This window comes from Malaclemys terrapin, chromosome 12, assembly GCF_027887155.1.
Source record: "Malaclemys terrapin pileata isolate rMalTer1 chromosome 12, rMalTer1.hap1, whole genome shotgun sequence".
Lineage (NCBI taxonomy): Eukaryota > Metazoa > Chordata > Testudines > Emydidae > Malaclemys > Malaclemys terrapin.
Window position 1 is genome coordinate 9,270,409 of NC_071516.1, and position 26,361 is coordinate 9,296,769.

General features: G+C 41.6%; 1 protein-coding gene across 1 annotated transcript in view; it reads right to left on the minus strand.

Annotated features, from left to right (window-relative positions):
* Nucleotides 1–26,361, minus strand: part of CDH4 (cadherin 4) — a 667,107-nt gene that overhangs the window by 249,266 nt on the left and 391,480 nt on the right. Inside the window, exon 3 of the mRNA XM_054046370.1 lies at nucleotides 4,469–4,692. Within this exon, the coding sequence (XP_053902345.1) occupies nucleotides 4,469–4,692 (224 nt within the window). The remainder of the gene's footprint in view (nucleotides 1–4,468; nucleotides 4,693–26,361) is intronic.

The window sequence follows — 26,361 nt, forward strand, 5'->3', positions numbered from 1 at the left end:
GCGTTGCTCAGCTTTAAAAATGTCAGTTTTCACCAAGCGCAACCATGCTGCTGTTACTTAGGGTACATCTACACTACAGCGGGGAGTCGATTTAAGATACGCAAATTCAGCTACGTGAATAGCGTAGCTGAATTCGACGTATTGCAGCCGACTTACCCCGTTGTGAGGACGGCGGCAAAATCGACTTCTGCCGCTTTTTGTCGGCGGCGCTTACTACCACCTCTGCTGGTGGAGTTAGAGCGCCGATTCGGGGATCGATTGTCGCGTCCCGACGGGAGGCGATAAATCGATCCCCGAGAGGTCGATTTCTACCCGCCGATTCAGGCGGGTAGTATAGACCAGACCTGAGATACATGGATAATAACAAAATCTCGAATTCTCCGGTGAACAGCTTGCAGGTAGACTGCAGCAACAGCACAGTGCCCTTCTGAATCCAATGGCAGCCTCACTGCAGAGCAGCCGTCTACCAGCACGCTGTCCATTGGGAAGGCTTCTCAAACACCATGATGTTTCTGTCTAAGCACCATCTATGGCCCTGTTGTCACAATATTTGAGAGCCTCCCAATCATTAAAGAATGCATCCTGACAACACTACAGCAGGGGATTCCGGGGGCCTGGGGCAAAGCAATTTCGGGGGCCTCTTCCATAAAAAAATAGTTGCAATACTATAGAATACTCATGGGGGCCTCTGCAGGGCTCGGGGCCTGGGGCAAATTGCCCCATTTGCCCCCCCGGGCGGCCCTGCACTACAGAGAGGTAGGGCCGTGCTATTATCTCCATTTTAAGTGGCTTGCCAAAGAGCCCACACCCAGAGAGTGCATGGCAGAGCAGGGATCTGATCCTATGTCTCCTCAGTTTCAGGCTAGTGCCCTAACCACTGGATCAACCTTCCTCTCTATAAGGGTTGCACTGTAGTAACCATTAGGACCCCCACCTTTTCATGTTCTCTGTATGTATATATATATCTCCTTACTATATGTTCCATTCTATGCATCCGATGAAGGGGGTTTTAGCCCAAGAAAGCTTATGCTCAAATAAATTTGTTAGTCTCTAAGGTGCCACAGGTATTCCTGTTTTTTTTCATTAGGACAAGCTAACTTCAGAATGGTGCCCACTCCAGGTAGGCCAATAATTTCCTTATGGAATTTTAATTTATTGATAATTCTGAACCAAATTTTGTTTCCCCCTTCAATGAATATGCTGGTGGGTGGGGTGGGGGTGGGAGTGGGGATGGGGGTGGGAAGGGGCGGAGAAGCAGAGGAATATGACACTTCTATTTTGCCCAGCATACCTCTGCAAGAGTCAGTCATAGTTGGTCTGCAATACCCAAGGAGCATGAGGAGTTACAGGTCAGTGCTAACCAGCCCCAAAGGGGATGTCTGTATTAGGAATAAAGGCCAGCAAGCTCTGATAGTAGAGGGCTGGGTAAGAGACTTAATACCAGCAATTTTTAATGATCCAGGAGCTACAGATCACCTACACAAAATCGCTCACAGATTTCCAAAGTAAAATGGATGATTTTGATGGTCTACACCAGTGTTTCTCAACAATTGGTCCGTAGATCGGCGTCAGTCCCTAAAATCTCCCTAACACAATTTAGGAAGGCAGCAAGCCAGTCCCTAGTATCAAAGAGGTTGAGAAACACTGGTCTATACCGCAACACAGATCACAGGTAATGGTTTGTTGTTCTCAGGAAACATTATTGATATTTATTTGAAGTCTTGCAGGTGAATCGGAAAAGTCCCTAAAACAGTTTTTGTAAAAGCATTTTTGCTTGAGTCGTATTATACCTTATAAAAATACATTTCAAATCTTTTCCCTTAAAAGCCATGAAATGCTGTATATTAGGGTCGTGGCCTGAAACTGGATATTGTTGGTTTTTAGCACCACATTGTTATCTTTGAAAATAATCTCATGATGTTGTTCTTTTCTTTGGTAAATAAAGTCTTATTTTGCTTACAAAAAGCATAAGGATTTAAAGAAAACACAAGTCAGATGCCTGTGATGTGGCACAATAAAACTGTCTGTGACCTTGTCATTAGTCTTGTTTTCCACAATTTTTCAGCCTCAAACTATACACTAATAAGGCTTTTAGAAAGGAACGATATGAATTTTAAAAAGCTGTGGCTCGTTCTATCTTAAACCACAGTTCAGTTTATATTAACATTAGAGGAATTTCCAGTCAAATATTTTACTTAAAGCAGAAATGTGCATTCTCTGGGTTTTCCCAGAGTGAGAAGAAACTGTAGTACAGAGGCTGCATTACTTTGTTCCCCAATATTTAATCACTGTTAGAGAGAAATGGGCTTTCTTTTGCAGAGCTTTGTGATGAATAGATTTTTTTTTCAATTCATTGGCAACTCTGACTTTTTTTAAATCGCTTTTAAGCTCAAACACAAAATGAAATTTTCCAGAATTTTTAACGAATCAAAAAGTAAACCAAAATTTGTGCATCTCCAAAATGAAACATTTTGATTTGATTTCAAGAGTTTTATATATTTTTGTTTGGATTCTCTAAAATAAAATTAAAGGACATTTTTGAAAGAAAAAGTAATTTTGAACCAAACCATTTAAAATGTATCATTAGGGAAAATGTCAGAATGAAACTGTTTGATTTCTTAGGATTATTTTTTTTTTCAACTGAAACAATTCAGTGAAACCAACACAAATTCGTGGGACGTTGAGGTGTATCTGTATTTTTCTCTGAAAATTTTTGCCTAGCTGGATTCTTTTGATATAATGTACAGGGCTTAGTTATGTCTTGTACAAGACAGAGCAATGCTGCAGAAGATGGAGCAGGTGGTATATGTACATGGCTCAAAGCCTTGTAAAAGTTCTGGGTGGCTACAGAAAACAACTCCATCTAAGTGCTTTCTATCATGTCTCCCTGTAGGTGAAAACTGTCCCAAAAAGGATGGGAAGGAAGCAGGACTGTGACCGCCCAGAGAGGACTGGGTGTACTTGGGGAGGTAGAGGCACTGTCATAAAGCACGGAGAAGGACTGTGGCCTCTCTGAGCTGTCCCTGTGGTGGGGTGGCTCTGTATCATTGTCGTCTACACTACGAGCTAGGATTGTGAGTCCCTTGCTCACGTACACTTACTCACGCTAGCTCTCATTGAGTTAGCGCAGGCGTAAATAGCAGTGTCACCGCAGTAGCACTGGTAATGGCAGTGGAGGCTCAGCTGAGCCATGTGTGAAACCAGTAGGTATGTATTCAATACGGCTCAGCCATGCCTCTGCTCCTAGCTCAGTAGCTCACTGAGAGCTAGTGTGAGGATGCGTACACAAGCAGGAGAAATCACACCCCTCACTCAGAGTGTAGACATAGCCTCAAGTCCATGACGTAGCCCTCAGACTGCAGGGCAGGGACTGTTCCTTCTTTTTTAGGCACCATGCACATCTATGATGTTAAATATATAATAACTAATACACTTGAGATGCGATATCTCATGAAATTTCCCTTATGTATTGGTGGTTTTTCTAAGGCTTTGGAACTGGCCTGGGTTATTTAACTCCAGGGAGAAGGGACGTTGATGCTCAGCAGACTGAATGCCTGCCACAAAGGTGCCATGTTGTGCCTGGTTGCCCTTTTGGCCACTGAGGGAACTAGAGAGTGTTGCTTATGAGTCAGAAACAATGCTCCAGCCCTTGTTGTCTTCAAAGAAAACAAGCTAAAATCTTTTCTCTTGATCCTCACTGTGGGAGCACGCTGCATTTCCATGGGACTTTAGAGACAGACAGATTGTTCATTGCAAGACATTTATTATTATAAAATCACTGTCGAAAACTTCATGGGTCAAATTCCCCTCTCAGCTGCAGCAGTGGAAACAGAGTCAGTGGTGTTATTCCAGATTTACATCACTGCACCAGAGCAAAATGTGACCCTGGGTGTTTTGAGAAAAGGTTGCATTTAAGTTCTGGAAGGCAGTCGGTCACGGGGTCTTATTGCTATTCATTCATTCGAAGGCTTTATTTCCAGTGGAGGGACAATCTTAACTGTAAACAGCAAAGAAATTCTAGTAGGAAAAATTCTATAGACTAAAAAGCTTCTTTATATATCGGTATATCAGAACCAGGTGATCACTTAAGACTATAAAAGTATGAACTGAGGAGTTTATTCTCCTCTCTAGTAACACTAAGTGAAAGCACATGTGTCAGCAGAAGAATATACTGCTAAAGAATTGTTCACAAGATGTTGGCCATGGCTTGTGGCACTACCTATTTGAAAACCTGCCCTTTAAATACAGTCGTACAATACATGTAGTTCACATTCATACTATGTGCAACTTCTTTGAGAAATAGGCAACATAACAGGAAATAGGTCTAGGTATATTTAATCCTGCCTCAGTGCATGGAGATGGCCTAGATGACCTCTTGAGGTCCGTTCCAGCTCTACATTTCTATGATTCTATGAAACATCACAAGAGGCAATTTTAATCAAGGAAAGATAGCCTTAAAGGCCTTTACCTTGTGTCCATTGTGCTGTGTTTTCTCCCCAACCAGTAATCTGACCATTGTCTCCCATCTCTCTAGGGTTTGGTGGTCCCATGCAGTTACCATAAACACTGTCTGCTTCAAGGGGATTTGCACCTGGTGGGCAGCATATATGGTCCCATCTGTCCTTACTTTGAAGTCCAAGTTGTTGGTTTCGAACCGAATTCCGTTGTTCCCAGGACAGTCACTAAATTTCACTAGAATAGGAGGCAAGAGACAGAGAACATGCATATCAGATAAAAAAAGCAATCAAACACGAGTTTCAGACATTTAATTTTCAGCCGCATGCTCTATATCTCTAATAACCATCAAGGAAATGATTTAACTGTTTCTTTGACCTTTCAGGAATGCTCTTGTGCTTTATCTCCATCCCCAGGGAAGAAGCTGCAGGCCATTTTAAAAGTATTTGATACAGTTTCATTCGATCTAAAACACAGCTGTTCCCCATTTCCACAAGTGGATTTCTCCCTTGTCACCGTTATCTTTTACATTCAACTAGAGTCTATTACCCCACTGTGGGTATTCTTTAGACAAATGTATTTTTTTTGCCCAACCCTTCAACAATTTACCTATGAGAGAGATATGTATAGATGCTCAACTAAAATTTAAACACCTGTAACAATTCCATTATCAGAATAATAAAAAAATATTTTTTACACAAAGACAAATTTTAAATGTATCCCTCTGCTGGAGTTGGATAGAACTGTAATCTCTCGCTGATCTGACTGTTCGGCATATTACAGTCAAGTAAAAGAGTTGGAACTCTGAAACAAGCTACAAACTGCAATGTACAGTCTCCCTCTCTCTCTCTCTATATATATATAATCAGATCAAAGTTCTCTTATTTATAAATCTTTGTGTATTTTTAAGTAGAATTAATTTAAAGATGAGATTGAGAAGCACTTTTTATGCATGCCATGCTGAATATCACAAATGTTAGGTTAAAAACAAAACAAATCACCCCATATTAATTAAGCAACACAATTGACAGATTAGATAAGAATTGAACTGGCAAAGCACAATATTTTTGACTGCTCCAAGAAGCCACCAGAAAAAAACATACACGCTATCAAAAGAAACACATTACAGCAGTGAAAACATTTCAAGTGTTGCAAATGGATATACAGCTATCTGTCTTAGGTATTTATATGGCTGCCATCACTGTCCTATGTGAGCACCTCACAATCTTTTATGTATCTATCCTCCTAATACCCCCCAAGAGGTCGGACCCCTTCTTACACAGGGCATAGAGACAGAGAGACACTTAAGATATGTCTTCATAGCAAAGAAAAACCCATGCCCCTGAGACTTGGGCTGTGGGGCTGTTTCATTGCTGCATTGCATTTGGGCTCAGTCTGGAGCCAGAGCTCTAGGTCCCTGGTGGGAGGGTCTAGGTGAGTCAGCTGGCATGGGCCAGCCGCAGGTTTTTCTTTGCTGTGTAGACATACCTGTAGGATTTTGTCTAGACAGGGACACTCAGGAAAATTAATCCAAATTAACCAAAGATATGAATTTAAAGTGGATTAGCTCAGCAGCATTAAACCCCTGTGTGCATACTCTCATTCAGAACTAAATTGGCTTTAATTCACTATAGCTTAATTCATTCTGGAAGTGAATTAAACTAAACCAAATTAAGGACTCTTTAATTCTGAACTAGAGCACTCAAACAGAGGCTTTAAATAATCCACTTTAAATTCAGACCTTTAGTTAATTCAAATTAATTATCCTGAGTGTCCCTGTCTAGACAAGCCCTAAGTGACTTGCCCAAGGTCACACACAAAGCCAGTGCTGGAGCAATGAAGTGAATCTAGGTCTCCTGAGTCCTAGACTAGCACCCCAACCACTGGACCATCCTTCTGCTGCATTATGCAAAGTGCATCTCTAAATGGGTTTAGTATCGAGATCATTTCATAACGGTGCTGCTTACAAAGGCTTTCCAGATTATATATTTATTTAAACCATGTTAGTACATTTTTAAATCTATATGCTGTTGGAACTGTCAGCTAATGCTGCCATAAATTATGAGGCACCAACAGCAAGTGTCACATTTTGCCGATAAAAATACTGGATAAAGTTACCTAGTATTAAAAAAAAAAACGTGGGTATCAAAGCAATTATAGTGGGAGGATTTTGTTTTTAAGCAATTTCACTGTCACATTTTACATGATTTAATTACTGTTTATTCCAAAACCCAGGGGAAAAAAGCTCCTCACTGTTTTGTTTTATAAAGTGTGTTATTCTATGACTTCACCTTTCATTGTTGCTTGGTTTGCAGTAAATAACTTCTATGCCTGTCTCATCTGGAATATTTCAATTTAAACCTCTCCCCAGTTATCTGTGCCTCCCACCTCCGTGACACCAAATATCTTTTACATAATAGGAGTGGTCATCTTCTGCATTGCTATACGTTCAAACAAAAATAATGACTTGGTTTATCTAAGAAATAGAGTATTACATTATTGTTAGCTTTATTTTGGTTATTATGGGTACGTAACTTTGAACAGCTCTCTACAGAGGTTTGGAAAGGGAGGTACAATCCCTGCCTTTTAGAGTTCACAGTCTGCATCAAACATAGACACTGACACAGGAACCAAATATAGGAATTTTCTGCGGCCCTGGCTCTGAAGTTCTTGGTAGTCTCAGGTCCAGTCACTGATGCCATAGAAAATGGAAGATGCGCAGTAGCTTGAAGCTCAGTTCTTACTAAGGCAAAACTTCTGTTGAGATGAACAGGAGTTTTGCTGGGGTAAGGGACGAGGAACGACTACAGAATTAGGCCTTACATGATGTCAATAAAAACTGGAGGTTGCCTCAAGCCGCAAAGTTCTGATGTGGAACTGAATCACAACGTTCTCAACGTCTGTGGCTCTTTGGAGTGAGAGTTCTAATTCAGGCCCATTGCATCTTGTTAAAATCCTGGGATCACTTTGAATTACTTCATATGAATATAGAGACTGAGCCAAAACCCACTGAAATCAAGAAAAGTCTGTCCACTGGCTTTAGACTAGGCCCATAATGAGGAATACCCTAAAGTGTGAATAAGTATAAACATGTAAAGTTTGCATGGCATCACTCACAACCCAAGCTACGTTAGCACCAGAAAACCATTAAGTATTTAGCATTTTAGGGGGAGATTTCAATGCCACTATGGGATTTAGAGACTGACTTTCAATGGGACTCCTGGTCCTAAATCCATTAGGAGCTTTTGACAATCTTCCCCCAACTCTCAGCCATGGTAAATATGTAAGAACACACTCAGAGCATGTCTATATATTTAGTTTGCAGCATGCTGGAGTGTGAATCTACCCCTCACTAAGTGTCCGTGTAAACCCTGTGGACGTGCACTAACAGTTCCTTAGTGCATTTTAATCTACTCCTGTTTCAAAGCACTATTAGTGCACAGCTGGGCCCACATGGGCAGTTAGTGAGTGGCAGGCTAGTATAGGGTAGATTTGCACTCCATCTTGCTGCAAACTAAAGCTATGTCTACACTAGAGAGCTTACAGCGCAACAGCTGTACAGATGCAGCTCCACCACTGTCAGATCTCTCGTGTAGCTGCTCTACACCGACGGGAGAGGGCTCTCCCATCAACATTATTAAACCATCCCAACGAGTGGCGGTAGCTATGCCGGTAGAAGAAGCTCTCCCACCAACCTAGCGCTGTGCACACTACCATTTATGCTGGCAGAACTTATGTGCTCCCGGGGGTGTTTTTTTCACATCCCAGAGTGACATAAGTTTTGCTGGCATAAGCGGTAGTGTAGACATGGCCTAAATGTTTGTGTAGGCAAGCCCATAGTGTACTATAGCTGTATTATTGCCATTTATTTATTTTTATACTGCTCCCACCCAGCACTCTATGTACTGTACAAACGAAATCTGGGAGCATTATTAGCCCCTGATTTACGTATCACAGAATCATAGAATATCAGGGTTGGAAGGGACCTCAGGAGGTCACAGTAATGGAACTGTAAACTCTAAAATCCAAACAGGCACAGTGATAAAATTGATATATAAGAAAGAAAGAAAGAAAGAAAGAAAGAAGCTATAGTGGTTGCCTTTTATAAACAATTCAATGCTTAGTTTGATTTCATTTAAATTTAAAAAAAACACAATGTACAATGTGAAAACTCCCTTCCTATATGTACCTATTGATTCAATATTCAAAATACTTAAACATCTGTTTAAGACACAGTGCACTGCTCCAATATGCTGCTCTAGTGTCATATGTCACTGTGCCGACTTTTATGCTCCATTATCTGAAAATGGCTACCTCTTAGACAAAGTCCCTCTGTGATTCACTAATTGCTTCCATTAGTTTAAAACAAACTCGACTAGACAGAGAGAATCCTGAGAGAAATTAAGACTAATTTTTTAAACAAGCAACCTCTCTGCTCCACTTTGTTCCTCTCAGATACAACAGGTAGACAAATACACAGAGATTTATTAAACACAAGGAAGTCCTCCCCAACTGAGATCTTAGAAGGGCAAAAAGACAGAAGACTTCAAGGAGAGTATGTGGACCTCAGCCCAGCAAAACAGCCTGAGTAAGTATAGTAGGCCAAGTTCATCCTTAGTATCAGTTTATTAGCTTCAAAGGAGAGACATTAGGGCTGCAGTTAACTTATTGTGAGGACTATACTGTGAATCCTTCACTCAGACTGGTGAACAGTTACCTACTCCATTGTGGCTATCGGTTTACCAATGTCAGGGGGTCACCATCTGGCTCATTTGGGTCTCTCTTATGACTACTTACATATGCCCTAAAGTGCTGATCTAGGATTGATCTGAGAGATGCCAAGGACACTGACTTCAATGAGAGGTGTAGCCACTCAGCCCTTCTCAGGATCAGGCCCTGAGTGACTCACACTAATGCTTTTGGTAGCACTTTCATGGCTCATCATGCCCTCTGATACATACCATGTATTTATACCCTACATCTGATGACACATCATGATTGTGACAATCTACACTATTATGGTCACCATTTTTACAAAATTATGATAAATCTTGTCAAAGTTTAAATTTTCAATGATTAATTCCCGGAAGGGCTCCCCTCCCCCCAAATTCAGAGCTCCAGGCTTTAGCCCTCTAGGGGAAAGGGGAGGTGTCGGGGCTCAGGACTTCAGCACCTGTGGTGCACGGCATAGGGGCTGAAGCCCTGAAACCCGGCGCCTCCCACAGGTTTGAAAATATTTACTGAAGGTCCGCTCTGGTGGACTCTGGCTGAATTTAAGCCCTGAATCTTGTGCAAAGTATGCCCTGTGAGGTATCATGGGAAAAGTTATAATCTATTGAGCACCACTATCCTGCTAAAATGTGTGTATCATCATTGCATTTGTAGTTATGAAATTTTGTTCTATGTTTGTTACTGAAACATGTTGTGAGTCTGAGGAATGCACATAGACCAGCCCCTCAGAGGTAACAAATGATAGTGAACAAAAACCTTACATGTCAAGCCTCACATACACAAAAGGTGTTAGCAAAAGATTTGCAATTCACCTGAGAGATGCTACAAATCTCACATACAGCACAGATGGAGTGTCTGCACCCATGCGGGGGGATATTCCTAAATGCCAGGTGAAGAGTATGAATAAATGACAGTGACATCACCACTTCACCTCTCCTCCCCCACCTATTCTGAAGGCAACAAGATTGTTTGGAAGACAAAAATATTTGAATTGGGGGAGTGGTCCGAACTGGAAAAGCTTTCCAGCGAGCACAGACTGCTGTAGGCTTTTAGGTAAGAGAAGCCTTGTTGCTTCAAATTTGACTTAACCTGATAAAGTTTAGGAAATAGCTTGCATTTTTTATCTTTTATTTCCTTTTGTAACCAATTCTGAATGTCTATGTGTATACCACTTATAATTGCTTAAAATCTATCTTTCTGTAGCTGTTAAACTTATTTTAGCATTTTATCTAAGCCAGTGTGATTTTGATTGAAGTTTGGGGAATCTACTCAGGTTACAAAGGCTGGTGCATATTTGTACCCTTTGATAGTATGACGAACTAATTAACGAGCTTATTCTAGTCAAGGGGGTCTTGAGCAGTGTAAGACGCACATTTCTGGGGTGCAAGGCTGGGGTTGGGGGAATTTGCAGGTGTCTCCCTGTATACAGGGTTCAGAGTGGAAGCCGTGTCAGTCTGTATCAGCAAAAACAATGAGGAGTCCTCGTGGCACCTTAGAGACTAACAAATTTATTTGGGCATAAGCTTCGTGGGCTAGAACCCACTTCATGAGATGCAACCTGATGCACGAAACCTAGCCCACGAAAGCTTATGTCCAAATCAATTTGTTAGTCTCTACGGCTGCCACAAGGAATCCTCATTGTTTTCCCCTGTATACAGTTTGTGAGTGGCTGAGAGAGCCTGCATATAACTTTGGGTGTGCCTTCACATACTAATGTCTGTGTGAGAACAAAACCTGAAGCATCTGCTTGCCACTAGCAGAGCAGTGAGAGGAGTACTTTGAGCAAGATAGTTAAGGGGCACAGCAATTCCACAGTCCATATTGTACCTTGGGGCATGTCACAATTGTACATTACAAAAACTGCTTCAGTAAATTATGGAAAGCACAAACAACATTGCTGGGAAAAAAATCCTCTCTTGGATTGTTTTATCCGCTATTTAGATCACAATTGCTGTATAATCTCTGCTGTGGACTCTCAGGTACCTTTTCAAAGGGGTGTAGAGGGATTCAGCCAGACAAGTCAAACTTTAATGAGCGTTGTACAGCTAAATACTTTGAAAATTTATCTCACAACAATTAAATCCAAATGTCTTTAATGGAAAAGCCCATCACACAGACTCATTAAGATTGAAAGGAAGGTATTAATGTTTTATGGTCGCTAAAGAGATGAACTTGCGTGAGGGATGGATAAGATTGTCTCCGAGTTTTTGCGTTCACCTTAGGTGGAGGTTGGGCCACAGTTAAGGTAGTTTCAGGAACTTTAACAATGCATTTTGCATATTTTGTGCCACAAGGACTCCTCGTTGTTTTTATATATATATTAAAATTTTACAAATTACAGTCCATTAAAGTTAAGCACTGGTTTGATTGCTTTCCTGAATCAGGATGTCTGTATATACTGTATGAAATAATATTACATTTCAAATAAAAAATACAGCATGCACCTTATAAAATGAACTTTACATGATGCTCCTATGGAACACTGCCTCATTCAGGGTGCACTTGAGAAGACAAGCAGTGAATGCTACAATGCACTGCTCCATTCAAAGTGCACGTTACTCACAAATGAATGCAGCAGGGTGTCACAGAATCCACCCAGTCCCTAGGATTTGCAGAGTTTGTGGGTGGATATCATTTTTTGCAGGACAGCAACCTTCAGCCACCAATAAAATGCTGTGGGGGAATCTCCGGGAGTAGATCCTTTTGGATATTTCCTCCCCATGCCCAATTTTCACAGAGTTTACAGCAGAAGGAAGGAACTTCCTCGTTTGTAGGAAGTTTCAGGGAGCCAGGGGAAAATGTTTCACAGGTCATTGGTGACTGAAAGCTGGAGACTACAATGGAAACGCTTAAGCGACCTTCACCATAGCTGATGCGACTGCTCCAATCACACTATACATACTAGCACACAAAAATGCAAATATGCTTCAATGTGGTATAGCAGAATTGCTAGCACTCTACTCTGAAACCCTATTATCATTACACACACACACACTCCTCACCGCAAAAAGAGCATGCTTTTACAGGATTTTACAGAATTTCTATAGCATTTATCTTGGGGAAAAAAGCACATTACTCTATTGTAATAAATACTACGCCAATTCATCTTTTAAAATTCCTGCCTCCCCATTTTGCTTTAATTGATACAGAATTAAACTTTAAAATTTACATGATGGCCAATAACATTGATCTTTTTTTCTATAGATAGCTCTACATTTATGTCATTTGCAGTTGATGCAAATCTTGAATTAAAAAAAGAATCAAAAGACCACTGGCTATGTTTACCACACTCAGATCTCTGTGGACTTGAATCTATCTTTCTTTGACCAGTTTGAAGTCTAAGGAACACTGTATGAATTTAACATTCAAATGCAGCGGCATCAGTAATTAGGATTTCAGATAAACAGCAGAGCCCCACATCTATCATTTTTACAGGATGGAATTTTTTTTTTTAATATACTGTGGATAAATGTTCAGTGATGCTTATCGAAAGCTTATGCTGAAAACACCATCAAATGCTGGATGAAAAGAAAACCAGTAAGGCATCCTCATTAGCAGACTTTTAGGTTTAACCCTTTACCCTCATCATTTTTAATTGCTTGCTCTATGAAAGGAGGCAATATGATAAATCTGATATGGCGAAACAGGTACTGAATGCCAGGCAGAGAAGTTGCAGCAGTCTGCAGCAGACTGCCTGGAATCTAAGGAAGAAAAAAGTTGTATCTTTCTTCAAACAGGAAATGGTGTAAAAATGCAACAAGTTTATGAATTGTCCTTTTTTTATTATTTAGCTTGTTAGGCTAACTGGACAGGCTCAAATGATCACACAGTGAACATGCAAGATTTTCTGTCCACACATTGAACTTGTTGGACACCAAAATGCCTCAGAATTGGTTTTATGGGGGAAGGTCTGCTTGCATTTAATTTGGCCATGGACACTATTCACCAAAAAATTAGAATTAAGCCTTATCCTTCTGAGTTCAAAACAGGATACATTTTTCTCATTTAATCTTATTTAACTACAACTGTCACTTTTTGATAAGCCAGACAGTGCCACATGTCCAGGAATAACTCTGCGCCTTTGCCAGGAGTTGGACCATGGCAAAACAGCAATCTGCAGTTCAGGGCACCGTCCCCCAGGGAGCACTATTTTCCACCATACAGTACTGTCCAGTAAAGGCAACCATACTATCAATAAAAAGAAGAACAGGAGTACTTGTGGCACCTTAGAGACTAACAAATTTATTAGAGCATAAGCTTTCGCTCTAATAAATTTGTTAGTCTCTAAGGTGCCACAAGTACTCCTGTTCTTCTTTTTGCGGATACAGACTAACACGGCTGTTACTCTGAAACTTGTCATACTATCAATGTAAACCGTTCCCTTGGTTTTAGCCAAAGGCTGAAAAATGACAATGTAAAGCAGTCTCCTTTCTCCTGGACTTGAAAGAGTCATCTTACAAATTCTCCTACCTACACTAATATGCAAAAGTACACTCTGCCTTAGGAATCAAACTCTGATCCATTAACTGCTCCCCAAACACCCCACTTTCCCTAACAGTGACAACGGAACAGTCCATTAACTATTTAATTGTATTTGCCTCCTTTTCGTTTCAGAAGACAAGGCTTAGAAGCCAGAAGATACAATTGACAAGTTCATCTCTGTACAAACGGTGCCTTTATTTAGCACTCCATATATAGCAATCTGCATGGAACTTGTCGGAAGGAGCACCGTTTCAAGGAGCGAAAAATTTGGAGACCAGCAAGGCAGTCGGTTTGCACAAGGCTTGAATGCTAGCTGAAGTTGCAGCACCTCTGTAACAAAGTTCTTTTAATGTAAGCCAATTTCATTTTACAGGCATGGAGCGCTCTCACGTTATTACCCAGCACAAGGTGCATAAGACACTTTATAGTGTAAAGGTGTCTCTTTTCATAGTCATTCTTTGTGCGATCTTTAGCAAATCACTTGCCCTCTTGCTTTGATACTTGTAGCCCAATGCTACAATGCATCTGCATTCAAACCTCCTATTGATTTCAATGTAGGGTAACCAAAGAGCAAGTGTGAAAAATCGGGACGGGGTAGGGGGCAATAGGTGCCTATGTAAGAAAAAGCTCCAAAAATTGGGACTGTCCCTATAAAATCGGGACATCTGGTCACCCTGTTTCAATGAATCTTTGAAAAAGGAATGATGGCAGAACTGGGTCTTTAGGATATACATTAACAGCCTTTGTTTTTCATATTACAGTGCCATCCATGAGCCATTTGGAGGAGGCTAAGCTAAGAACACTAAGACTCCGTAATCAGAAAAGAGGTCACCATACATAACAATTTTAATCTCCCGTTATAGGTATTAATGGGATATTTATTGCCCCAGACAGCATCTATCTTCTGAAAAAGGTGTGAGACCATTCAGTCAAACAGGCAATCTAGCTAACAAATATTCTTGAGTATTTTATACGTAAGTACATTGTATTTATGAGTGGTGTTCTTACAATCTAGCAATGTTCATTAATCAGTAATGTTAAAAAAATTGGAGTATGTCTCATTGTAAAGTTTTATTTGTTTGAAAACAATGAGTGTGCAATAAATTTTTCGGCCAAATTTTCACAGGTTGCTTGATCAGACCTTTATTGGTGTTCATGCAATGGCATGGTACCTATATGACTAAGTAGTATTGCACCCATCTTAAATATGAGCAAACTGAGATCAAGTGAATTCCCCAAGGCCCCGTTGTGAGCCTATGGCAAAGCTAGGAACAGAACCCTGAAATTCTGACTCCCAGTTTCCTGTTCAAATTGGTAGATCACACTGCCTCATTAACTCCTTTATGATTATACCAAACCTAGGAAATGAAAGTTTGGACTGAAAACATGTTAAGTGACTTCCTCCTGCATGCCACAAAGCAAGGGGAGCAGATTTTTGCATACTGATCCCTCTCCCTGAAAAACACATTCCTTACTTAGCCTAGGAAAAAAGGGAAATGGACAAGCACCAAATATATGTTGTTTTACCTACCCTATTGTTAAGAAATCTTGCGGATAAATATGAGAAGTTTAGTTTTATGGAGCCCTTCTGGGATTGTTTGGTGTGCATTACAAAAGCTAATGGTGCCAGGTTGAAGAGAAGATGAGAACTTTGGAATGAGATTCTGTTTTCCTTTAGCCTGAGAGAATGCATTTAGCTCTATGCAATTTTTATTATCTCTAAAAAGTACTCTATACAGGTGGGACAGTCTTCTTTATAGCATTCAGAGATCTGACTGGTAATACTAGGTTTTTAAAACAAAATACAAATACTCAGCAATGCCATTCCATTTACAGCAGCTGCAATGTAAAAGCAAAATAAAAAAAACCTCTTTCTCCCTGGATTGTTTGTAATGAGTCTAATGCTATAATCTAATACCATAACTGGATTTTTTTCTCACACAGAAAATGAAATACCCAAAGCTCTCCTTGCTTTGTAGAAGACAAATCATGCATAAATAGAAAAAAATGGTAGCACTAAAACCTGATAAAAACAATGGTTTGTTAGGGTTTTTTTGCAAGATATCAACCTGATGTTACTAATTTTATGCATTACATTTTCAAGAATATCCCCATTAAAATATTGCACTAATAAACTCTGAGTGTCTTTATTTAATATTTATATCATTGTGGGCAAAACAAAGTCTACTGGTAAAAGGAAAAGCAGCAATTCAAACAACGTTGTTGGTAAGTGTGTGTAATGATCATATCCCCGGTGATCAGGTTTGACAGCATGCAGTTTAAGAAAACATTTTGATATGGTATATAAAGTGTGTGTGTGTGTGTGTGTGTGTGTGTGTGTGTGTGTGTGTGTGTGTGTGTGTAAAAGAGAGAGTTTGGATTATTAACTAACTGTCCTGAGTTTAAAAAATGCAAATGAAATATCAGTGGGTAGGGAAAAAGTGCAGTTTATGGAAGGTTATATCTATAATCGGTCTCCTTCTGAAAGTGTATTTCTATTTGAAATGTATAACTCTTATTACGAAATCCCACTATTTCCTCATCCAAATGAACCCTCCATCGCTCCCAATATCAAAAAGCTGTGCATCTTAATTTGGGTGAGTGTTTACGGAGCCCCCCGTCACCACTCTAACAACTAATGTGACAGGCGAGAATTGCAGATGCTGATCACAGAGGCTGATCTGAAATGGCTCCATCATTTACAGGGAGAACATGGTTAATTCCTAATGACTTGCTCTTGATGGGCCCAATCCAATGCCCAGTAGTGTCACTGAAATTGATCAACTGCAACAGATGTTGAATCTGGGGTGTTTTTTTCCCTAATTTTTCTTCCTGAGAGGTGGTTTAAGTCAAATATTTTTGTTACCCGTTAGAAGAAAATACGGGCTCATACTTTTAACTTGTAGGTCCAGCAGTATCCGAAAGCTGTCCCTATCTGATGGGAGGCCTGTATGAAAAACGTCAATTTCCAAATGGACAAGTGCTTCCACACACACAATCCAGTGCTGGGAACCACAGCTGGGAAGCGAAGGACTTAGTTATTCATCTCCATCTATCCTCTGACCCTAAGGATGATCGCTGTAAGGGCTAGTCTACGCCAGAAGCGCAGCTGCACCGATGATGTTCTCCATTGACGGGAAAAAGCGCTCCCGTCGGCACAATAAAACCACCTCCCTGAGAGGCGGTAGCTATGTCGGTGGGAAATGCTCTCCCACCAACATAGCGCTGTCTACGCCGGTGCATAGGTTGGTGCAAATTAAGTCTCTCAGGGGGTGACTTATTCACACCCCTGAACGACATAAATTATACTGATATAATCTAACCTAGACAAGCCCAAAGTCATTGCTGAGACACATTCCCTGGCAGGGTGGGGAACCTTTCGCTGCTGCAGTCTATGCTGCTCCTGTTCTGTGAATCATCCTCTCCAGCTGTCAATCTAGAACTTTCCACAGATAGTTAACTGATTTAAAAAAAATGTGATGAAAAAAAAAACATATCCCAGTGTATGATTTGAAGAAAACATTTGTGTGATAAGCCAGGAAATTCCTACTCTTTGCTCCGTGGGAGTCAATAATACTGTAACCTGGGGCAATCTGAACTAATCTCCTTGATCAATCTTTCTTTCTCTGTCTCTTGACAATCTCTTCCACATATGTCAATATAGGCTTGAAATATTGCATACTAGCAGCTGTCACAATGAATAATGCTTACCTTACATATAGATGGTTAGACAGCAAATTACAAAACATGGCAATATGCACCTTGTCGTGTCTTCATTTTGGCAGTTAATTATGGACATTGCATATAATCTACTGGGACAGTATGTGTAATCTTTGTGCTTATGGTCAGGGCTGGCTCTATGTTTTTTGCTGCCCCAAGCACAGCAGTCAGGCAGCCTTCGGCGGCACGCCTGCGGACGGTCCGCTGGTCCCGCGGATTCGGCGGCGTTTCTGCGGGTGATCTGCAGGTCCCGAATTGCCGCTGAAGCCGCGGGACCGGTGGACCTCCTGCAGGCATGACGCCGAAGGCTGTCTGACTGCCGCCCCCCGCAGCTTGCCGCCCCAGGAACGCACTTGCTGCGCTGGTGCCTGGAGCCGCCCCTGCTTATGGTCACTAATATTTGCCGGTCTGGCGTCAGCTTAAACCTCCTTTACACTTTAGTGTATGACCTTGTACTAAACACACTCTTATTTATGTTCTTGTAGTCTTCAGCTATAATGAATCCACATATACAGTATGCACAATAGCACAAATTGCATCACATTTGTAACATATAGTATACTGGGTTAAAGTGATTTCACCCATTTCTCAACTGGCTCCACCAGTGTTTCTCAACCAGAGATACATGTACCCCTGAGGGCATGCAAGGTTCTTCCAGCAGGTTACTCAACTTATCTAGATCAGTGTTTCTCAACCCAGGGGGTTGTGGGATGGGTTTAGGGGGGTTGCAAGTTCAGGGCCGGTATTAGGGGGTGGCAAGAGGGGCAACTGCCTGAGGCCCCACAACACAGGGGGCCCAGCGAAGCTAAGTTACATGCTTCAGCCCCAGGCGTCGGGCTTCAGACAAGGCTCACAAGTGAAAAATATGCTCAACTATCACAGTGAAATGTAAGTAAAATATTTATATTCCAGTCGATTTATTCTTTAATTATATTGGAAAAGTGACAAAGTAAGCAGCAATCGTGGGCTGTGACACTCTTGTAATTTTATGTCTGATTTTGTAAGCAAGTAGTTTTTAAATGAGGTGAAACTTGGGATATGCAAGACAAATCAGACTCCTGAAAGGGGTACAAGTAGTTTTGAAAGGTTGAGAACCACTGGGCTACGATACTGAAACAGTAAACAAGCAACAAGTAAAGGCAAAACTTATTCCATTTGACATGGCTGGTAAAAAAAAAATCACTTTTTTCTGATTGTAGAGAATTCAAAAAAATTAGATTTAAAATTTCAAAGATCATCCTCTGTTTTGAGCACACAAATTTGTGCACTCACTTTGGAGGTGCAAACATGGATGCACACCCTATACAATTTCTAAGAACCCTGTGTGCATTTTACGTATGATAAAGTATATTTTGCACCCACAAACACCAATGCCTTTCATAGGTTTTATGGATGCAAGTTGTAACCCCTGCTTATGCACAGGTGTTAACTATAAATAAAGGAATTGTGAGAGCTGGATAGAGGCCCCACTGCCTAAATCCCTACAACACCTTCTCTAGCTTTATAACTACTTTGGACAGCTCTTGCCTATACAGGATTTCAGTTCCCACTGGAATACTGTGACCAGATGCAAAGAACAGGCACAACACACTTTATCACATTGAAATTTGGATTTGGAAAGGAAACTGAACCATCCTGTTGCTCTTGTAGTTAGCCAACAGCTATGAAGAGCTGGGAGTGCATTTAAAAAAACAGCGGATATAGTTTCAGATCCAATTCCCACTTAAACAAAACCAAGCCAGCCTTATAGTAAACAAAAATCAATTCCCAGAAGGTGCCCACCTGTCTCATTCTCACCTGTGCTATTTTCCATTTATTCTAAGACAGTTCAACTAAAATAGGTGTTTTTAATGAAGGAAATGTACATTTCCCTTTGGGTTTTGGAATTGGAGGGGAATAAAGGCACCCTGGAGAGAGTGACTATAGTACATAATAGAAAAGATGAATCACAGTAGCAGCAGCCAGACATCCTCTAACTAATTTTCAGTAAGCCAGGAGCTGGTCCAGTTAATCCAGGTTCCTTGCTGTACATTAACATGCTTTATTCAGGTTTTCTTCCAGAGCGAAAGTATCAGCTGTAGACCCCAAAGACTTTTCTATTTAGGATCAATCAATCTACCTCACTGCAGTGCAAAACATATGCTGTCAGCTCTGGGGCTAGCTCAGAAAAGAACAACAGTAGAAGAATTTCTATATAAAAATTGACATGTTCTAGTAGTCGGTATGGGGATGCTTTCAACAATATAGCTTATTTTTATGGGATTAGAACTGAGCACTGGCAAAGACAGTATTTCCCAAGGTCCACACTCTCTCACTGGTATTTAGGATTCAACTAGACCTGTGCTTCAGTTCTAACCTGTGGAGCATTGAAACCAAGGGGGATAAAAAGCCTTACTCAGAGGACATCAGGGTAGTATAATTTTAAATCAAAGGGTCACTAACCCATTGTGCTGGGAAACTGTTCAGGGGCAATAGATAACATTGTGCTGGTGACAGATCAGTAAGGGATTCTGTTACCCCCTGCCTTGTAACTTTGCGGTGTCTTAATCCTGTATTGCTAGGCTCAGATCCTTGATGCCAGCAGTCAGCCTACAAGCACAAAGGTCCCACCCTGGCTATTCCTTGCAGTGTGACCCCCTTCCAGTCCTGAGTCTCCCCAAATCCTTCTACCCCGAGTTCTTAACTACCAGCACTCAGACTTTCCTCCTCTGGTTCATCACCCACGCAGGAGTGAAACCTACCCCGTTAGCAGTTCACTTTGGGATACACACTCCACACAGTTTGTACACCAGAGTACTGCTAGGGGTTTAAAAAAAAGTTTATTTAATAGAAAAATCACAGATTCAAAGATGAACTAGTAAGGAAAAGCAAACATATACAACTTACACCGAAAATAAACAAATACGCAAACTCAGGCGTCACACTTCTATATTAGACAAATTCCCTTTTCTAACAGTCGTTACCTATTGCCCCTGAACAGTTTCCCAGTTTATCCCTTGTCAGATAGAGGGGATCCAGTGTTTTGCAGACAGTGTCCCTCCTCGATGGTGGCCCTCAGTTTCTGGCTGTCCTTCACTTCAAACCTCTTATCTTTTAGGATTTCAGGTTTTTTCTTTCTCTCAGACTATGGTGATTTATGGTGGGGGAAATGTCCTACTCTTAGTTTTCCAGGACCGCGACTTTGTTTTCGCTTTGGAGTTGTTTCAGTGTTTTCCCCATTAACTTGAATGGTCCACTATGGTCTTTTCCTGGCTGGACCATGGATGGGTACTTGAAGTTAGTTTCATGTAAACAGCCCCTCCTTGCTGTCAAGTGTATTTGAAATTGCAGTACGAGTCACAAACATACTTTTCTATATACATAAATACACAGATTTAAAACCACTGTCTGTATACTTATCTCTTAGTGACCATGAAGTTCAAAACATTACAAGCTTCACAAAAGACCTTACTTGGCATGGTTTTAAACACAGTCCCATCGGATACAACCAGTTGATTGAATTGCTTACTTTTTGGGGTTCAGACCCTGTTCTCCCCTTGTGGTGTCTGGACCCTGATTGTCACACACATGCCGAATGTGTCTCTTATATTATTGAGGCCATTGCCTATCATGCTGACCAATACTGTCTCAATGTTTCCTTGTACTGCCCCATCTCTCTGTTTGTAACCACCTGCTGCCTGTCTTCCGTCTTAGGCTATGTCTACTTATGTCGCTCAGGGGCGTGAATGAGCCACATAAGTTACACCAACCTAAATGCTGGTATGGACCAAGCTTCTCCTACCAACATAGCTGCTGCCACTCTTTGAGGGTGGATTAATTAAGTTGATGGGAGCCTCTCTCCTGTCAACTTACAGCAGCTACACTAGACAGCTTACAGCAGCGGAGCTCCATTGGTGCAACTGGCCACCTAAGTTCCCTGTAAGCTGTGTGGCCATGCAGCAGCCTTCTTAGCACCGTGCAGGTGCTCAGGGAACCTGCCTGGGGACCTGCCCCTCCCTTGGCCCCAACCTAGCCCAGCCCCCAACCTGCCATGGCTGGGGCACCCCTACCCCGGCCCTGACCCCAGCCCCGGAGCTGCCGCCATGGAGAGAGGTGCCTCTCCCCACCAGCCCAGGTGCTGCTGCGGGGAGAGAGAGCTGGGGGGAGTCCTCTCTCCCCACCGTAGCCCCCAAGCATCGTCCTGCTCCCCAAACCCTTCATCCCCAGCCCCACCCCAGAGCCTGCACCTCCAGCCGGAGCCCTCATCCCCTGCACCCAACCCTCTGCCAAAGCCCTGAGCCCCTTCCCACACTCTGAACCCCTTGGCCCCACATCCACCGCATGAATTTTGTTATGTGCACCAATCTGAAGGTCATGTGTCACACAAAACCTCCATATTGGTGCACATAACAAAATTCATTTCGCACATGGGTGGGAAAAATTAGAGGGAACACTGCTGGCCACCAGATGCACCAGAACGGGGGGGGGGAGGGGAGGTCAGGGGGGCCATGTGTCATCACTTTTTACTGGCCGTAAGGTCAAGCGCCGGGGGCAGGGGGCGGAGAGGAGCGAGCAGGGGGCGGGGTCTTGGGGGAATAGGTGGCGTGAGGGTGGAGCCTACAGAGCTTGATCAGCTTGATCAGATGAGCTCCTGCAGATGAAGTGTTTGGGAAAAATACTTCAGTTTCTCTGAAGAAAAATACATCAAGTCACAGTTCATGTCATGGTACAATGAGCATAAATGACGCATAAGGGCCTGATTTACCACTGCACGGATCTCATTTTATGCAGGTGTAAGTCCACCATAGTCCGTGGGAGTTCCATTTCCATAAAGTTGGAGTAACCAGTGGTGAATCGGGCTCAGCAAATACGGTGGGCTCCATCAAAGAACCAATATATGCCTAATAGTTAACACATAATGGTAGCATATAACACATTTTCCCCTCTAGCCTGGTTTGATTTCATCTTTAGAATAGGAAAGATCTTGGTAACTCTGTGCTAGTTGTTGGCAAATGCTGAAATTTTATGGGCAATCACTGTATGAACCTGGCTCTTAAAATTCCACACCTTCATGCCATAGTATTGAAATTTACTACAGCACTAATGAGGTCATTTTGCTAGTAGAAACAAATCTCTGTCTGCTGTACAGGAAAGTTTGGGTTCTTCGATTAAGCAGCAGTAAATGAACCCACATTGCTTTTGGCCTTATTGCAGGAACTCTCTATGATTAACTCTCCAGATAAGATGGACTGATTGACCTCATGGATTAATCAATGAGTTTTCTCTGCTTCAGAGCAAAGGGCAAGATGTGAGAGCTACCTGCAGTGGCATGTGTTTTAATTATTATTACTACAGCACAGAATAAAGAAATCCCTGTGCGCTTAATCTGTAGGAAAAGACTTGAGGTTCTACTTCTTAGCACTAATTTTCATAACACTTGGTTTGTCAAGCTATCTATGCAGGGGGATGTTATAAACATCAATAGATGCTGCAGGGTGAGAAACGCAGACAGTATGGAGATGCATACTTGGGAAATAATAATTTTAATACTCTGTGGGTAAACGAAACTAATTTAACCCCAAACATCCCATGCAAAGCGTGACACCCTGTACCCCATGTTCACCACTTTTATAGGGTTATGATATATTTTGTGCAAATCATGCCTTGTGAGGTATCATTTGAAAACTCACGATCTACTGAACATCATAGTCCTGTAAAAATGGGTGCAAAAACATTGTATGTGGAGTTATGAGATTCTGCTATATGTTTGTTACTGAAACATATTGTGAGACTGGGGAATGCCCACAAACTAGCCCCTCAGAGACACAAAGGACTGCCCACAGGTGTGAGAAAACTATTGCCTGCTAACTGCAAACAAAGGATTTACACGTCACTTCCGAGACAGCACAAACTGCACGTACACAGAAAGCGTAAACAAGAATTTGCAAGTCGTCGAAGGATGGTTTGCAGAGCATGTAGGCAATGACCACAGGACCCAGCAAGGAATTTTCCAGCACAAGGAGTTGGGGTATAAAAAGGAGGAATAAGGGCTTCTGGTTCCCTAGGCTCCCCCATCTCACACATAAAAGCAAGATTGTTTGGAAGACAAAGAGAAGCATCATTGAACCGTGGGAGAAGCGGTTCCAGGCTGAAAAGAGACAGCCTGTGAAATATATTGCAGCTTGCGGTGAGATAAACTGTTTTGCTTTTAGAATTATTAGCCTTGGTAAAGTTTAGGAACTGTATTGTGATTTAATCCTTTTATTTTTGTTTGTAACCAAGTCTGACTTTTATGCCTTCATCACTTATCATCACTTAAAATCGATCTTTCTCTAGTTAATAAACTTGTTTTAGTATTTTATCTAAAGCAGTGTGTTTTGACTGAAATGTGTTTGGGGAATCTCTACTCAGGTTAACAAAGGCTGGTGTATACCCATTACCCTTTGATGGCCTGGTGGACTGATTATTGAGCTTACACTGATTAAGGTGGTCTTGAGCATTGTAAGACTCACATTTCTGGGGTGCAAGACTGGGACTCACGGATATGCGGGTTTTGCCCTGTATCTGTTCATGAATGGCTGGCAGAGCATTCATGTAACTTTGCTGGTGTACATTTACGTGCTTATGGCTGTGTGAGCGGAGCCTGGAGAGGCTGCTTTTCACTAGCACAGCAGTGTAAGAGACACCCTGGTCTGGAGAATTAAGGGGACACTGCTGTTCAAAAGTCTAGCTTGTACCCTGGGGGATGTCACACAAAGAAAGTCATCTACAGCACTAACATCACTGTTTCTAGACCCTGACCTGTCTGAGACCTCATTTGCTAACCTCATGGAGATTTCTCTTGGGTGCCACAGATGTACACCTTTTCCATCTGGTTAGTATATAAAATAAAGCAATAGAGAGCTGTAGGAACTTTTAAGAAAGGGAGGTTTGATAGAGACCCGTTTCCAGCATAGGAGTTCGGAGAAAGGGAAAGTGAAAACATAGTCCTGAGAAGGTATCCAAGTCAGGTAGCTTCATGCTTTCCTTTCTGCATCCTCTTCAAAACAAACAAACACACACACACACCCTGGAAATAGAGGATGCACAAGTCACTGAAGAAAAAATAGAGATCCAAGTAAAGAAACTGAATTCCTAGTAGATTTGTTCTACAAATAAGCTCTGAGAACAATGGGCCTGATGCTCTTCTCACTTACACTAATCTGAATCAGGATTAACTTCATTCAAATCAACGGAGTTACACTTGTTTAAATCATAATAAGCTAGAAGAGACTTGGGCCTTGTGTTCCCACCTGAAAAGGGAATGCCGACTAAAAAATACTAGCATTTGTAAACCGCCTTATCAAATGAATTAGGATAGAGTGCCTACATTTGCCATGCTGTTCAACTTGACTATGTGCACAGCGAGTAATAGTATTCTTTGACTTTCACTGTAAAGCATGTACAAAATCTTCAGGTTTCAGTGGAAATTAATATTTCACTGAATAAAGCAGTGCTCAGAATCCACTGGATTGAGCTATTTTGACATTTAAGACAACCATGCCCATAGAGCTTGCAGATTTCTTTCTGACCCAGTTGGGTTCAATTTCAGGTACGCAGTCAGCATCCCAGAGCATAACAAAGGCCAGCTTTGACTTACCACTCTATCAGAGATTAGTTCATGGATTTCAGATTGCACAGAAGAGGCTGCATCTCTCTACAAAAGGTCTATCATATTGACAGCAGTCCAAAACTTACTATTTCAGGACCAAATCATGAGTAAGGATTCAGCCTATTGGCCTTAAACTCACTTGTTGGATGTTGCAGAACCTAATATAACATTGTCAGCTACACCAAGGGAGTGCCAAAGCGGTGAATTAGAGGATGTGATAAACGTGGCACAAAGCAGTGAGATCACAGAAGGTATCTAGTAAAGAAACAATAGGAAAATCCAAGACATTTCTGAGTGTAGTGAATCAAATTAAACTGCCTGAAATTCCACATGGAATTTATTTGACAAATTTCTTTCTCCCTCTTCAGTTTTCTGTTTGAGATGAACTGTCGTCTGGCAGCTTCAAACGTCTGGCACAGTTTCAGCTTCAGTTTGCTGGGGTTGAATCCAAACAGGAACTTGAACTTTACCAGTTCTGCTCTTTTTGTAAACATATTTGCTGTGGCTGCCAAGTGCTTTCCAAAAGTACACAAACCCAGAATCCAAAAGGAAAACATTGTTTTCTCTCAATAAAGATGCATGTAAACACCTACTGGTAGCATCTACCACATATTGCATTGTGCAGCGCGGTTATATCCTGCCTCATCCTGCATTCTTTGCATGCTCCAAACAGGAATTCAGCAGGAGTTCTGGGTGCAAAAAACTGCTGGACTGGGTTCATTACTGAGCTGTGGCTGTAGTCAGATACCACTTCCAATCCTGGCTTTCCAGGCTGCGTTGTTTGCAAATTTTCTCCATAAGGCTGTGTGTTCAGCCAATAATATAACAATTAGCAGTAGGCTCATTCAGGCATACTGGATGAGACAAGCTGCAGCATATCATTCACAGGTTTGATGGCAAAGACCACTATGGATAACCTTAGTTTCCTGTTCAACTCTTATTTTTAGGTAGGTGACTTCAGGTTGAGTAAAGCCAGACACATAAATAGAGAGACGTGGTCAGGAAACTCCCAAGAGAGCAGTAAGTCACCATAAACCAGGCAGATTCTCTCTTTTCCTTTAAAAATGAATTACTGATTCTTTTTAACAACAACATAACACACATTCATAAATTTCTACTTGGCAGGATGAATGCAGTTCTTCACGACTGGAGAGGAGCTCTGAGTGGCTCAAAAGCTTCTCTCTCTCTCTCCAACAGAAGTTGGTCCAATAAAAGATATTACCTTCCCCACCTTGTCTGTTCTTCATAACAGCCAGCCATCATTCAGCAATATCCCACCTTGCAGTGCATGGCCTCTTACAAAAACCATGCATTCTGTTCTCCACCATTCTAACCCGATGAAA